This window comes from Neurospora crassa, linkage group II (assembly GCF_000182925.2).
Source record: "Neurospora crassa OR74A linkage group II, whole genome shotgun sequence".
NCBI lineage: Eukaryota > Fungi > Ascomycota > Sordariomycetes > Sordariales > Sordariaceae > Neurospora > Neurospora crassa.
This window is the reverse complement of record NC_026502.1, coordinates 3079212-3093484: the sequence shown is the minus strand read 5'-3', so window position 1 is coordinate 3093484 and position 14273 is coordinate 3079212. Positions and strand designations below refer to the sequence as shown.

The 14273-nt window shown below is 52.0% G+C and overlaps 5 protein-coding genes across 5 annotated transcripts; all 5 read left to right on the top strand.

Annotated features, from left to right (window-relative positions):
- Nucleotides 1–4234: 4234 nt before the first annotated feature.
- Nucleotides 4235–4888, top strand: NCU16567 (hypothetical protein; the record flags this gene model as incomplete). Its single annotated transcript, XM_011395400.1, has 3 exons — nt 4235–4384; nt 4574–4607; nt 4749–4888. 3 exons carry the CDS (start codon nt 4235–4237, stop codon nt 4886–4888), a joined length of 324 nt encoding a protein of 107 aa, XP_011393702.1.
- An 894-nt stretch (nt 4889–5782) lies between these two features.
- NCU01559 (hypothetical protein) lies at nt 5783–7182 on the top strand. Its single transcript, XM_951169.3, has 2 exons — nt 5783–6446; nt 6529–7182. The coding sequence occupies exons 1-2, from the start codon at nt 6174–6176 to the stop codon at nt 6835–6837; spliced, it is 582 nt and encodes a 193-aa protein (XP_956262.3). The 5' UTR covers nt 5783–6173; the 3' UTR covers nt 6838–7182.
- NCU01560 (hypothetical protein) lies at nt 6982–8398 on the top strand. Its single transcript, XM_951170.3, has one exon. The coding sequence runs from the start codon at nt 7012–7014 to the stop codon at nt 7330–7332; it is 321 nt and encodes a 106-aa protein (XP_956263.1). The 5' UTR covers nt 6982–7011; the 3' UTR covers nt 7333–8398.
- Nucleotides 8399–10088: 1690 nt separating this feature from the next.
- On the top strand, nt 10089–12329 carry NCU01561 (hypothetical protein; the record flags this gene model as incomplete). The annotated part of the gene is made up of 2 exons (XM_951105.1): nt 10089–11434; nt 11495–12329. 2 exons carry the CDS (start codon nt 10089–10091, stop codon nt 12327–12329), a joined length of 2181 nt encoding a protein of 726 aa, XP_956198.1.
- Nucleotides 12330–13074: 745 nt separating this feature from the next.
- NCU01562 (2,4-dichlorophenoxyacetate alpha-ketoglutarate dioxygenase) lies at nt 13075–14264 on the top strand (the record flags this gene model as incomplete). Its single annotated transcript, XM_951106.1, has 2 exons — nt 13075–13233; nt 13353–14264. The coding sequence occupies 2 exons, from the start codon at nt 13075–13077 to the stop codon at nt 14262–14264; spliced, it is 1071 nt and encodes a 356-aa protein (XP_956199.1).
- Between the last annotated feature and the right edge of the window lie 9 nt (nt 14265–14273).

The following is a 14273-nucleotide window of genomic DNA, read 5'->3' as shown; positions in this document are numbered from 1 at the left end:
TGAAGTTGGAGTTGGAGTTGGAGTTGGAGTTGGAGTTGGAGTTGAAGAACCTTGACGACTTCGTGGCAGCTTCTCTGGCTGTCTCATGATTGTCTGGGCTTGAGCATGGCTTGCATGCAATGTGTGTAAACCCGGGCCGGCGGCACTGAGTTGTAGTCGGGAGTCGGCAGTCAAGTCATGTGTCCCCGTGTCAACGTGACCATTTGAGTCGTTGGCGACTTCAGACTGGACAAATCAGACAAGCCCAATATGTAGGTGTTAGCCTGAACCTTTTTTTATGGATGGGGAATTAGGAAAAGATATCAAATCGAACGCGAGGCCCGGGCGTTGCGTCGGAACGTCCATGTCGAGTCGGTTTCCCCAGATTTCGTCCACTCCCGTCCCTCCCGCCGCTCGCCGCCGCCGGGGATACCTACTTGGGTACATGTAAGGACGGAGAAGCAAGGGGTGGTGCATTGGGGTTTTGGACTGATTGATGTCGGTCGTCGAGATCGCTTTGGACGCTTTGACGCTACCTACGACGTACCGACAAGCAGCATCGGCCATCGGGTATCGCTATTCTTTTCCCTCGAGCGAATGCCGTCTGTTCGGCAAGCATCCGATTTCCATCCATGACAATCATGCCATGTCGTCTCGTCTCGTCAGTCGTCGCCTCAGTTCGAAGCTTCAAGCGACCGACACCAATCTCCAATGGGAGAACCTTCGCTTCCACTTCCCGTCCCTAGCACGTAACAAGAAAGAGCGAGGAACAAGAAAAGAGTAGCGGTGAAGTAGGCAGTGCCAAAACAGCCCGATTATCAGAAATAGGGTATACATGAAGCCTTTCCAGACTGGGGATGGATGGGATGGGGGGACTTACTAGTGTACTGTGTGTGTACTACGCACACGCACACAGTGCTTCTATGACATTGGGTTTGTCACCGTCGCTGGCCACTTCAAATTGAGTTGTACGCAGTACCACACAGTGTACATAGGTGTCCCCCAAAGCTGGGGTCCATCTCCGCACAATTTGTACAGCGAGATTTGATATCACGGTTATTTGAAAAACCCGATGGCGGGTGGATGGCCCAAGCTTGAAAATAGTATGTGAACAATGGTATGAAATGTAAACTTGGAGATGCGATGAATTGAAATGGCTGCCGAGTCAGAACAATGACACAGTGTGGGGATTCGGGAGGGAACTTCAAGTTGTTGAGGCCACTCACTACACTGCAGGCAAGATGGAGTGAGATGGTGTCGTGGACGGAACGGTGGGGGTGCATTTTGGGACCTGAGCACACCAAGAGATGCCCGCTAGGAGGACAAGCCGCAGCGGCAACACCGTGACACCCTCCTCGTTTTCGGTTTACACGTTCTGGGCGTGTGCTTTCATAAAATGTCTTTGCCTTGGCTTCCGCTGCCACCGAGGACGATACTGCTGCACAGGTCTTAAAGGATGCATCAACCAGCCTTCAAATGAGTGTGCAACCATACCCATTAATTCGATATGCGACATGGTGTATGTATGAATCTTATGATCTGCGTCGGCCTGGAAGTAGTAAATGCTCGAATCGAACGAACCGATGCGTCGTCGTTACTGTCGTGTATGCAAGCACTTTAACAAAGTGGGTTTGAATGAGGTACGTACTGTAGGTGAGATCGCTTCGCTGCAATGTCCGGGCCCGTGATTTGTTTGGTTCTCATTTCTCATTCCCTAGGTGCTTGACGGCACGACGGCGATAAGATAAACATTTGTGACGGTGAATTGGGATGCACCGAAATGACCTTCATCGACGACAAGAATCGTCCTCCACTCGGGTTTCAAGGGGAACAACAGGGTCCCGCCATCGGCATATACACTACAGTATGTACCAGCATGTCCGACCAAAGTGCCCCTCCCCCTCCCCCCCCCTTCTTCCCGTCTCGAGCAAAAAGGTACCGTCACCGAGATGAACGAGTTGAGCCGAGTGATAGCGTGTGATGGCACTTTCAGCGAAATGGTCTGTGATTTCGACATGTCGCTGATTTGTTCCGGATCTTCAATTCACAGTAAAAGCTGACGATCCCCATTCTTCCTCTGGATCATATCTGAAGGCTATATGTACTTAATGTTGTATAGCTCGGTGTATTTGACAGACGGGATTGTCGAGTTCCTGTCCATCACTTTCATGACGACCAGAGGAAAAGCGATGCAAATCAACAACAATGATAGAATCTAGTGTAGATTGTCGTCACAAAGGAAAAAAAGGAACGACGGGATAACGGGAGTTTGCCCCTTTCGTCACCCGTCCACGCCCCACCCTAGCCCCGAACGTCATGATGGGACGGTCTGGCGGGGAAGGGGCTTATGCACTGGTTGATATCAACACAACGTGAATAAACCCCAATTCCGGCAATTGCTCGCCATGATTCAAGCGGCGAATTAACCGTTGGTTTTGGGGATGACCTCTTTCTTGTCGTTAGATTTGTGTGTAACTTGTCGCTGGTTCGCATCTCTGTAGTCCCGTCAGGCCTCTTGGACCCTTTGTGGGGAACCCCGTTCATCGTGAATCTCCGAGCACACCCCCATGAATTCCACTTTACTTTCGTCGTTCATCCGTTCAACCACCGGTGGCGTGCAGGTTAGTTTAGTTTGGAGAGCTGTCTAGGTATGGCCTATGGTTGCCTTTTCCCCCCCGTCCTGCCCTGTGCAACCTTCTGCGGCACGGAACACAAGAGGCACAAGTTCAACCGGGGCGCCTACGGTACTGTTGTGATTTCAGAGATGCAGTCCGCGTGCAGGTCGCCGATGAGGACAATACAACACACTCTACGGCAGATAAACGACCTAACCAGACGAAAAGTCATGGCAAGCAATGAAGGGACAACAAGAATAAGCCCCATGCCTAGGTTCCTACATAAAGCTACGGCATATGCAGGTGAGACTAGGAGGGCACGATGTCTGTCACTGAATTTCTGGAAGCTTGGGGGGTTGCTTTCGGGTGTCTCGTTGGAACGGGTGGTTCAGACACCAGCGTCATCTTCGCCAATCAGTGGCAAGCTGTGGCCCCAAACCCCCCCTGTCTCCCCCAGAGTCCCAGACAAAGTCTCGGTTGTGGTCCCTTCTGTCTCTGCACCTCGACCGCCGCTCAGGTTCGCTGATGATGATGATGGAAGGGTCCGGGCGGGTTTTCAACCATCTAAGCCGTCATATAGGGGTAGTTATTCCCAGTTGCGACACAGTATCTCGTCAACGGGATTAGCGGGATCACAACCTTTCCGAGTGTCATTATCGCAGCGCTCTCAAGTCTACTACAATCTAGACGTGCCTGCCATCATGTTCCTAGCCGTCTCGTCCGTGAAGTGGGATACGAGGGTGTCAGTAAGGTACGTAGGTACTCTGATACCTTCAACGCAAGAAGCTTACAGTGATTGGAGCTCGACAAGACGGGCTGAGCCGGCCCCAATTCAGGGGATAGACTAACAAGAGTGCAAGACTGGACGTTTGACGTTAAACCATACCAACGCCTCTATCACTTGCGTATTCCGAGACACTGTAGAGTCGCAATGATAAACGGCCATGAATTACATACAGGCAAGAAGACGTCTGTCAGAACTGACAGTGGAGGGGCGAGAGGGGAACTCCAACACTTTCCGTAGGCCTTGGGAGTTTGCGTGGGTGGTATCCAACCCAATCCAATCTGAGCTGTCACAACCAGTCAAAGCGCGCTGACGGGGTGACCTCGCCACAGGGCTGGGGCGGCCTAATCTGCCAAAAGGTGATAGCGCAGGCCACACTGCCCTCGCCCTAAGAAATTATGCATCCACGCACCCCTCAACCGCCGTCTGCAACACGCTGTCGAAGCGGCACTGTGTAATAACGATACGGAAAGGCACTGGAAACGAGAGGCCAAAGCCAATAAGGTCGGAAGGGGTGTCAGGTTCTACGCTTCTGGTTGTTTTTGAGAGGCCATAGGAGTATGCAGACAGCCGCCCACGATACCCTCACCAGATCGATTTGCCAAAACAAACCGTTTTGCATTATGGGGTAGGAATCCGGCATTCATTCTTTGGCAGGTCGTAGAGCGTCTGGAAATAAAGACAGTCAGCTGTGGCTCACAGTGTGATCATCTCAACACAAGTAAATTTGGGCACGCGAAGTACTTAGCCTCAAACGGAATCGATCGGCTACGTCTCCCTTGCCAATGGAGCCAGGACAGAGACGCTAGGGTTTTGAAGCACAGCGGCGTCGTCTTGCCCTGCTGCCAGTTCCCCAATGGAAGCCCTCGGGCCATCGTCGATGACCCGACCTAGCGGCTCCTACGGCTCCAGCTGGGACAACACGGGGCTCCTCGGGCCCGCAACCACAAAGCGAACTGAAAGGGGAGAGGAAACAAGAGACGAGGGGACGAGTCAAGATCAACTCGTAACCCATTTTCCCCTTCCCAACCCAGGACGTTGATCCGGGCCACGTTGTGAGGACAGGATAGGAAAACCTGTAACTGTTGAATACCGTGACCGGAAAATTTTTCGGGTGTTGCGGATAGGAAGAAAAGCGAGGTGCAGCATCCAGGACGTGGTCACCTTAGCACTAACCACGAGATACTAGTCGCAGGCCGACAGGGTCAATCTCGGCTTCGTCGATTGTCGTAGGTAGAGTTACTGCGGTTGCGTGCTAAAGTAAAACCCCCTTGTCACGTACCTGGCACGGACCACCGCAGCCATTGCTTCGAGAGCACTGTGTGGTCAGCGACCTGGCCCACGGGTTTTACTTACCCATCTCACCATAGTAGTACTCATGGTATCAGCCAGTCCAGGGGTTTTGCTGGCACATAGTCGTGAAGTTCTGAACGATGACGGACGGACTATCGAACCAGACAATGAGATGGACAAGAAGGAACGCGATTCGGGCGAACCATTCTCGTCATAGGTATCCTGATAGGTTATGACGAACATTTTGGCGATTTTAGTTTTGCCGTTTGAGGGACGTTTTTGTGAGAGTCGTGAGTAGCAGGCAGGTTGGCAGGGCAGGCTGCTGTGTCGCAGTGGGTGGTTCAACCAAGTGACTTCACTTGCAGTGCAGTTGCTGAGGACAGGACGGGACAGTTTGCGGCACTGGGTGCAGTGTGGCTACTCAGGTGGGGTTGAGTGTGAACCTTGGGAGTTCTTGGCGCACACAAGGCAACGCCATCCAAAATCGAAATTGCACACCAGCAGGACAGTGTGACCAAGCCGAAAGCGGACTCGCAATATGGCGCCCAATGGTACGCAACAAAGACCCGCTTTTCTGCATGCTAGTGTCTCGCCACCCCGTTCTGCGAGCGGAGATGGAACAGGGTCACAAGAGGCATGGCCTGTGCGGTTTTTCATCAGCCATTTCAACCATCTGTGCCATTCAGCAGGCATTCAGCACATTCACGCCGTTCCCATTCGTCGACCGGGCGGCGCCTCTGGCGAGAGGAGCCCAGGCCATTGCCTGTCATCCAGACTGGTTCCGTCCAATGCCTGAGACCCCGGTGCGCTAGTAGCGTCCCAGTTCCAGCCCAGTGTGCACCCCCCCACATTGGCACCCCATCATCCCATTGGCGACCCCGTCGAGAAACCCCATCTGTCGGGCCAGTCACAGCTGGCAGCGGCAGCCAGAGTGGGCCGGGTTGTGGTGGGACGAAGTGGGCGAATTGGACAGATCCATCTGGGGCCCCCTGGGAGACCCACTCGCACAGCGCTGGTGTCCAGCGCACGTCGCCTGTTCCGATTGCTCTTCCATTTCGTCCCTCCTCCCTTCGCCTCTTCCCTACTTCTTCACCCGCCTCGTCCCCGTCAAACCACGTCCAACCCTCACCCTCGATCTTCTGCACATTTGCAAGCGACCACACCCAACAACCACACAAAAAAACGACAACATCTTCTCTGCACCCTTTCCTCGACTTTTGCCCGACTTTTTGCCTGCGCCCACTTCAAGTTTCGAACATTCCCTCGACAGTCTTTGATCGCTCCACTGCAACAGCCTTGGTTTTGGTTCCATTGTTGCTGTCTCACAATACCTGGGTTTAATACCGCACAACTCCCGGCTTGGCCAAATCAAAACCACACAACGCACACACGCACAACCACAACCATCACATCACCCATTCTCCGATCCCGCACTTGGATTTGGCTCTTCCTGGACCGATTTTGCTCGTCTTCAACATCGCACTCCCTGACCGCCACTCATAATGTCTTCGTACTATCACTCCTACGCCCACCAGCAGCCTACAGCCGCCGCTGCTCCTGCAGTATCCCACGCTCACCATGGTGGGCGTAACAGGAGAGCTCCCCGGCTGTCTGTTTCCCAAAATACGCATAAGCAGTTTCGTGGTGTCCGGAGTATGAAGGACTTGTCCGAGTCTGTGTCCGTGACCTCGTACCGCACAAAGTACGAAGCTGGCCGCTCTTTTGATCTCGAGGACGACATGGAGTTCTGCCCCGGCCTTTTGACCGATGATGATGTGAGTAGTTCACTAGACGAACTGGACCATTGGCCTGCTCCCTCTTCAAGTCGCTGGCACTAACCCGCCTTCCCTCCTCAAGTTGGTCTCCATCCACAGCGCTTCCTCTGAGCGTTCCTCCTTGGCAAGCAACTCGCCGCAAAGCTCTCCTACGCAGCAGCCCACCACCATCGCCCCAGGCTTCTCGCTCAACTCTCCCTATCTTCCTCCGGTCTACCAAAGTCAACAGGCGACCCTCAAGCTTCATCAGCCCTCTGCCACCCGCGGCCGTAATGCCATCCCCATTATCAACCCTGCTACTGGTATCACCATGACCAGCCCACCTCCCTCGGTATCGCCCGCTCGGATGCAGCAGCCGCAGTCCCTTATGGGCGCTCGGCCACGTTGGTAGGCGACTGATGTCTCGCTTCGTGACGTAGACGAGACTAGGCCGACCTAGACCGTCGTCGCCGTTGCAATATGGACTGTACACGTACTGCCTCATTTCGCATGCTCACTGCAGAGGCTCATCTTGGCGGGTACCACCGACGTTTTCTCAACAACTTTTAAGCAGGCAGGCACTACGATGATCTTCTCATTTTCCCGGCAGGCAGGGGGCGACAACCCAATTTCCCACTGGATCTTCGACCTTTTCGGCAACCTTTTTTCCGATACCCAACCTGTACAAACATCCTTTAATCGACATAAGCTCCTTTCCCTTCCTGAAGCGAAAGTTCTTGACATTTTCGGACGGCGCAAAAAAACGAAGATTCATCGGTACCTCTTGTTTTCGAATACCCAAAAAAGCGTGGTGGTGTCTATGGCTTCGAAAGATGGGGCTGCTTTGATTTTTTTTTCCCACGAAACGGGTGTTACCAAGGTGGTCGTGCATCCACCAAACTACTAATCATATCACACACAACAACTTGCATCGGTGTCTCACGACGGAGTTCTCGGCTTTTTCCTCGCCTCGGCGACTTTTGTCTTATTTTCTCGTTTATTTTTTCGATACCATACACACGGGGTTTTGGTGTTTCGTCATCGTCACTAAGAAGCGGCGACTTCAGTCACATGATAAAAAGTCATAACGGTTCAACGGGTCCATGAATTCATCAAAGAAAAAGATATCGACATATAGAGCGACTTTCGATGGGTTTTTAGCAGGTTGCGCTATGTGGGCGGGAGGCTTTTGCAACCTTGGGTGTTCTCGAATTTCTGGGGGCTACATGGGCAAATCTTTTTTTGGGAGCAGGCAGGCAGGCAGGCAGGCAAAGACCTCCTTTGTCGTTTTGGTGTCGCGCGGAATCTCAACTTGAAAGCTGGAATTTCCGGGGTGTACGGGAATGAGGAGTTGGTCTGAAAGTATTTCGGGAAATTTCTGTGTTGTTTTATTTTTTTTTTTTTTTCTTGGTTCTCCTATGTTCCGGATTTTCTTTCCGCCTGTATCATGAAGGGATGGTAGGCGCTGTGCTACGGCTTAGCCCCGCCTTTGCTTTTCTTTCTTCTTGTTGATTTTGGGATTTATTTCTTGCAACGGGGAAACTTTGCATCTCTCGGATCTGGCTCGGTGTGTGAAAAGATATCAGCGTGTCTCTTTTCTCTCGTCTCTACTATTCATGGGGAAGGCTGGCTCGGTTTTGTTTTTGGCACAAAGCATCATCATTTCGGGGATATCCTCTGTTTTTTGCGAGCGGGCGTCGCTTAAGCTTTGCTAGTGTGTGTCTTCCATATCCATGTTATGAGGAGTTACACTGGAAAGGGTTGTGTGTTTCTGTCTGCTACTTGCTGGGATGTGGGCGATTAGCTCCGAACTGGCTGCTTTGTCCCGGTCGAGTCATCATCTTACGTGTGACTCTTGTCGACCGCTCGACTCAAAAAGCTTGCGTGTGAATATTCGGGATCATATTCCTGAAAAAAAGATTTGCAAGTTATATGGCGAGCGATCGAAATAAATACAACCGCCTCCTTCACTCATATCTTGCTCTCCCGACTGCCTTCGTGACTTGGTTGTGTTGCCTTTGAGTGTCGTGTACGTGTGTTCGACCTGGAGTGAGGTGACAAGTGGTACGATGACATGCCGTGATACAGTACTTATAAACCCCATCCCTGTGCTCTGTGATTCTGTTCTGGTGTTGAAGGCGTTTCTACACTGCCTGTTTGTGTGTCACAGCATGTCACTTGAAGTCGCTCGCCTCGTCGTGACTGGACCAAACCTAGCTGGATTGAATGATAAGGTCATACCACAATCTGCCAATCGATTGAACTGCATCCGTCTTACCCGCTCGCAAGGTGCATACACAACGACAACACCGCGCACCTACAAAGACAGCCGCAAACATATGACCTTGACACTTCTTTGTGCCTCCTGTCACTCACTCCCTAACAATCAACCGCCTCGACATCACAAGATAAAGCTTAAGACATTTATTTACAACGCAAAGTTCGGACCTCGGTTTTTTCGAGTCCCAGGGTCCTCCCATTCTTGGGTAGCAGATTAGGTAGGATAAGAGTGCTAGGGTGCTGCTTAGCTTAAAAGCTTCTAGCTAGTCGCATTGTTTCCTCAACTTAACACACAAATTCTTTACGCCGATGATGATGCTAGATGCTTGAGTAGATTGAGTGAGTGTATTCTTTGTTTCTGGAAGGAAAGAGTTTTGTATGCTAGTATTATCTCTATCATTATTTGGTAGACAGACGCTTAGAGCGGGTTATACCTAGTGTAGGGTAGGTGCTTGTAGATGATTGCGGTACTGATACTGTTACTGATACTGATACTGATACTGATACTGATACTGATACTGATACTGATACTGATACTGATACTGATACTGATACTGATACTGATACTGATACTGATACGAGGCGAGATGACTGAAAATTGGTTGGACTTGAGCGAAACATGGTGAGAATTGATCGAGTAAGTTTTTTCTCATCGGGGGACATTTGAAGTCCAGGCGGAGATCCGTTTTTTTTTTTTTTGTTCTGTTCTATCGATAGCCTTGGACACTGCGACTTTTTTCCTTTTTCACTTTACGAACGAATGAGTTGTCGGTAAAACTGGTAATCTTTTATTGGGTATCAGGGGGGCCATGTTGGTTTTTGAGTTGGTAAGTGGAGATAGGAAGTTTAAGAAGTTGACGCAGGTGTCATTCACTCGATCATATCTGGATCCATAAATTTGATAAACCTTAAGTACCAAACCCAGTAACGCTGAGAGGGTCAAGGAGATGAGTATCTTCCATCTTGGTGATACGTTCAAACGCCTCTGTTTACACTCGCTGTGATAGTGACCAATCTTGACCGAGTGACAATGCTTATGGTAATATTTTGACCTAGGATGAAGTTGAAGATATGAGATGAAAGCCAAAGGTTCAAGATATCAATCACTTTCGAAATCCTCACGCACCTCAACGTTCTTGGAATGGGATAGAGGGCGTGTATAAAGGTTCGCTGGCTTCAAAACTCCTCTTACTTTCTATTTCTTTCATGAATCCTTCCTGTGGCGTGGATGAATATCGACTTGCTGCGAGACTGCAACACATAATTACCTCCCGTACTTTCTTGATTTGCAGAGCCATCCACCATTCACCTTTTATGATACACTCAAACGCAGCCGACGATACCTTGGCTCATTCAATATTAACTTGACCACCCATCACTACCATGCCGCCCTCCAGCGACGACGAGGTTCCCCTCTCCAGGCGTGGTGCACACACCTTTGACCGCCACCGCCTCGAATTTCGCCGGAGAGTAACACTCGGAAGGGCCGTAGGAGGTACCAGTACCTCCAGTATGGACGAGCCACCCCAACCTGAGATTATCCCCATTCAACGTGGCGCTGAGCCATCAGGTTCATCTTCTTCGCCAGTGTCCTCTTCATTGATTACTGCCACTGCCACTGCTTCGTCTTCCGTCACCACGCCGTCAGCCAGTAACCACGAAAAGAACTTCAAGGAGCAGCAACGGCGGAGACTTATGTATCTCCAGGAAACTAGGCCAAACCAGCAGCAGCACAAGCGGCAAACGCAGAGCCAGGTCGGTATCCACCCGCTCTCAAAGTCATTCACTGCCAACGCCAAGAACCGCGAAGTGCTCGACATAGACACTCCGCCCCCTCCGTCTCACGTTCTGTCCTCTCCGTTGAACGAGGCGCACACTGCTGCTAGTATTTTAGAGCAACAGGTACAACAGGAGCATCAACAGGCTCAACAGGCGCAGAAGTCTCAACAACATCAGCAACAACATCAGCAACAGCCTCAGAACAAGCATCAACAGGAGTCCCAGCAGCCCCAGCAGCAACAGCATGGGCATCGGCAGCCACAAGACGATAACGAGATCGCGATCAGAGAAGAGAGCCTAGAACTTCTTGAAAACTTGGCCTCGATCACCTCTGACGACATGAACAGAGGCAACAGTGGCGGCGGCGCCTTTGGCCGAAACGACAGAGACGACAGCAGCAACAACAGCAACAACAACAACAACAACAACAACAACAACAACCACGGTAACAACAGCAACAAGAGACGCGCAGAGGTAGACTTGGAGAGACCTACAACTCGTCGACTATTCTCTGGCATCACAACACCAGGAAGCATGTCTGGCTCTGTCTTTGGCCCGTCTGACTCCGTCTTTGGCCCGTCTGGCTCTGGCGTGGGCGTTGGTCCGCATGCCCCGGCCCCGGGCGCTTCACCCCCTCGGACCCCGACACGTCCTGCTTCTTTTGACGTTAGAGAGGGACCGGGTAGTGGTGGTGTTGCTGGTGATCGTGGCGTTGGAAGCCCTTTTCTACCGTTCAGCTGTGGGGCATCTCCTATGCCCCAAGCCCCAAATTTCTTCGACCAACCTCGCACTTCCGGTGCTGTGACCGCGACGGGAGCTGCTGCTCAGCGGGGACAAGTAGGTCCGGAGAGAGGAGATAGAGCCGGAAGTGTGGCTTCCGTGACGAGCATCACTTCGCGGAACGGACCCCCGATGGCTAACTCAAGCTTGCCTAATTTGCCTCCTGACGGGTTAGTATTTCCCCTCACTATTGACAAGAGAAGGAGCAAATACTGACCAATCTCCTACAGAACCAACTGGCTCACCGGCCGTATCGTCGTCGTCTCCGTCGGTGCCGAGCGCCGCAAATGGAATGTTCACGAACAACTCCTGAGTTACAACTCCCCGTACTTCAAGCGTCTCTTCAACCCCGAGCCCGAGCTCGTTGAAGGCTCCTCCTCCTCCGGTGGTAATCACAACCAAAGCACCGCCGCCGCAAACGCGGCACCCGGAGAACCGATCGAGGAAGTCCACCTCCCCGCTGCCGAACCGAAGCTTTTCGCCCTCTTAATCCGCTGGCTCTACGGCACAGCATTCGCTACTTCGGGCGGCCAAAAGGTCTTCAAATTCCCCCCTCCCCAACTCAACCAAGTCACCGTACGCGACTACCTCGGCCTATACATCCTCGGCCAAACCGTCCAGCTCCCGGGTCTGCGTAACGCCTGCATCGATGTTCTTTACCACTACTACGCCGCCGAGACCGAAGAGGTGCGCGTGCCCGACTTGCACGACGTGCAATACATCTTCGAGAACACCAAGCATGCGCCGGATTCACAGATGAGAAGGCTGTTGGTTGCTCATTGCATGTTTCATCTCTTTGGCGCGAAGAGGAGGGGCCCATTGCCCCCCGACTGGCAGGAGGTTATAGAGCCACGGTGCACAGTGTCGTTCGAGATGTTCAAGATGCTGGCGGATTGGAAGTGGGTGATTGGCGAGAATGTGCCGACCATGAAGATCAAAGCTAGGCATGCATTTCATGAGAAGCCACGGCCGGAGGAGCTATTGCCGTGGCATAAAGCGCAGACACAGGATGAGGCGGGGATGCCGCTTGTTGGGGTGGTGAAAGCTGAGCCGGTTGATGAGTAGAGTGGATGGGAACCTTCTTGGGGGGAGGGGATGATGTGGTTGGACTTCCATAATGGTAGGTCTGGCCATCCGGCGTCAGATAAGAGGGGTGAGCGAAGGAAAGGAGGGAAGCAGATTTGACGAGATGTTCATGACAGAGTGGTTGGTGACAACAGAAAATTGATAGAGGAAGGAGGATGGGCTGTGCTTGCCCTGCCAGCAGAAGATGGCCTCTCGAAAAACTGAGCTTTGAAAAATGGAAGAGGAAAGCGCGATGCCCATACATCTGAAGCTACCACGCTCTTACCATGTTAGAGGTAGTCAAGAGGGCTTCATCGTTTACAGACGGGTCTCATTAGGGTTTGTCCACTCAAAGGATTTCGGACGTGGAGGAGCTCAGATCGTCCAGAAATTAAAATAGAACATTACCTTCCCGTAGGCAGCCTCACAACACTGCAATGATACATTCGCGATAGCACCTTTGCCAATTCCCTCTAGGGAATCTCACGCATGATGCATGTGTCATCTGTCACCCCTCACATTATCTATCAGCGGAAAGTACGATAAGGTACGCCCGAGGTGACACAGATATTTCGGTACTCCCATACCTTCTAGCCTCACACATCTCAGAGCCATGGAAACAGTTATAACAAGACAAGGTTGATGGGAAGAACGCCAGGACAACAGTGAACATCAACGAGAAAGACGCCCAGATCATAAACACAGAAATACTACTTACTATAATACACTCAAAAATCACTTGACCATGTCGACTCCCAGCCCAAACTCCATCCTAAAAGACGAATACCCCAAAACCATCACCGTCAAAGAACTCCACCCAACATTCGGAGCAGAGGTCCTCGGTATCCAGTGGGGAGACAACGGCGTCATCAGCGATGAACAACTTCAAGAGCTCAGAGATACCGTGCACAAGGCTAGTACACTCTACCCCCATTTCCGCTTTCCCATTTCCCCCTTACCCTCCCTTCTCTGCTTGGGAAAACCCCACAAAGCCCTAATTTCTGATACTACCCCCAACTTTAGTACGGCTTCATCATCCTCCGCGCCACGCCCCTAACCGACAGCACGCACGTCTCCTTCTCCCGCCTCTTCGCCTCTGGTCCACTCGACGACATCTCCCGCTTCCTCCCACCCGGCCGCGTCCCCCGCTACTACCCCCACCTCGAGCTCTTCGACGCCAGCAACCTGTCCGACGACGGCCGCGCGATCCTAGACCCTTCTTCATCTCCACGAGCCATGCTACTCCGCGCCAACTCGTCATGGCACTCGGACCTAGCATATAACCCGCGGCGGTCGAGTTATTCGTTGCTAAGAGCCGTGGAACTGCCTTCTCGGGAGCCTGGGGAAATGGGGGAAATAGAAGGAAACACGGAGTTTGCGGATAGTAGGACTGCGTGGGAGGAGTTGGCTGCCGAGAAAAAGAGGGAGTTGCTGACAAAAGATTGGACGGGGGTGTATAATGCTGCTCATAGTCGGAAGCTGGGGGCGCCTGAGTACTTTAAAGACGTGAACCCGGAGGAGGGTCCTATAGCGAGACACAAGGTTGTGCAAGAGCATGTGGAGAGTGGGAGGATGAATTTATGTGTGGGTGCTTATTTGTGGCGGTTGGAGGATGGGGAGGGGAAGACGGTGCCGGGGTCGGAGGGGATAATCAAGTTTTTGAATGAGCATGTGGCTAACAAGAGCTTTGTGGCGAGTGTGAGGTGGGAGCGGCCGGGTGATTTGGTGATTTGGGATAATAGAGCTGTATTGCATCGCGCGGGTGAGTTTAAGGGTGTAGGTAAGCATAGGAGAGATATGAGGAGGACGACGGCGTTCGACCAGGGCCCGACGGCTTGGGGGCTTAATGGCGAGGGGGCGCCTTTGCCTACATTGGAGAGCATAACGAAGGAGAAGGGGCTGCCGTTGACGCAATCGGCTGCGGTTGAGAGGTGATTTTTGATG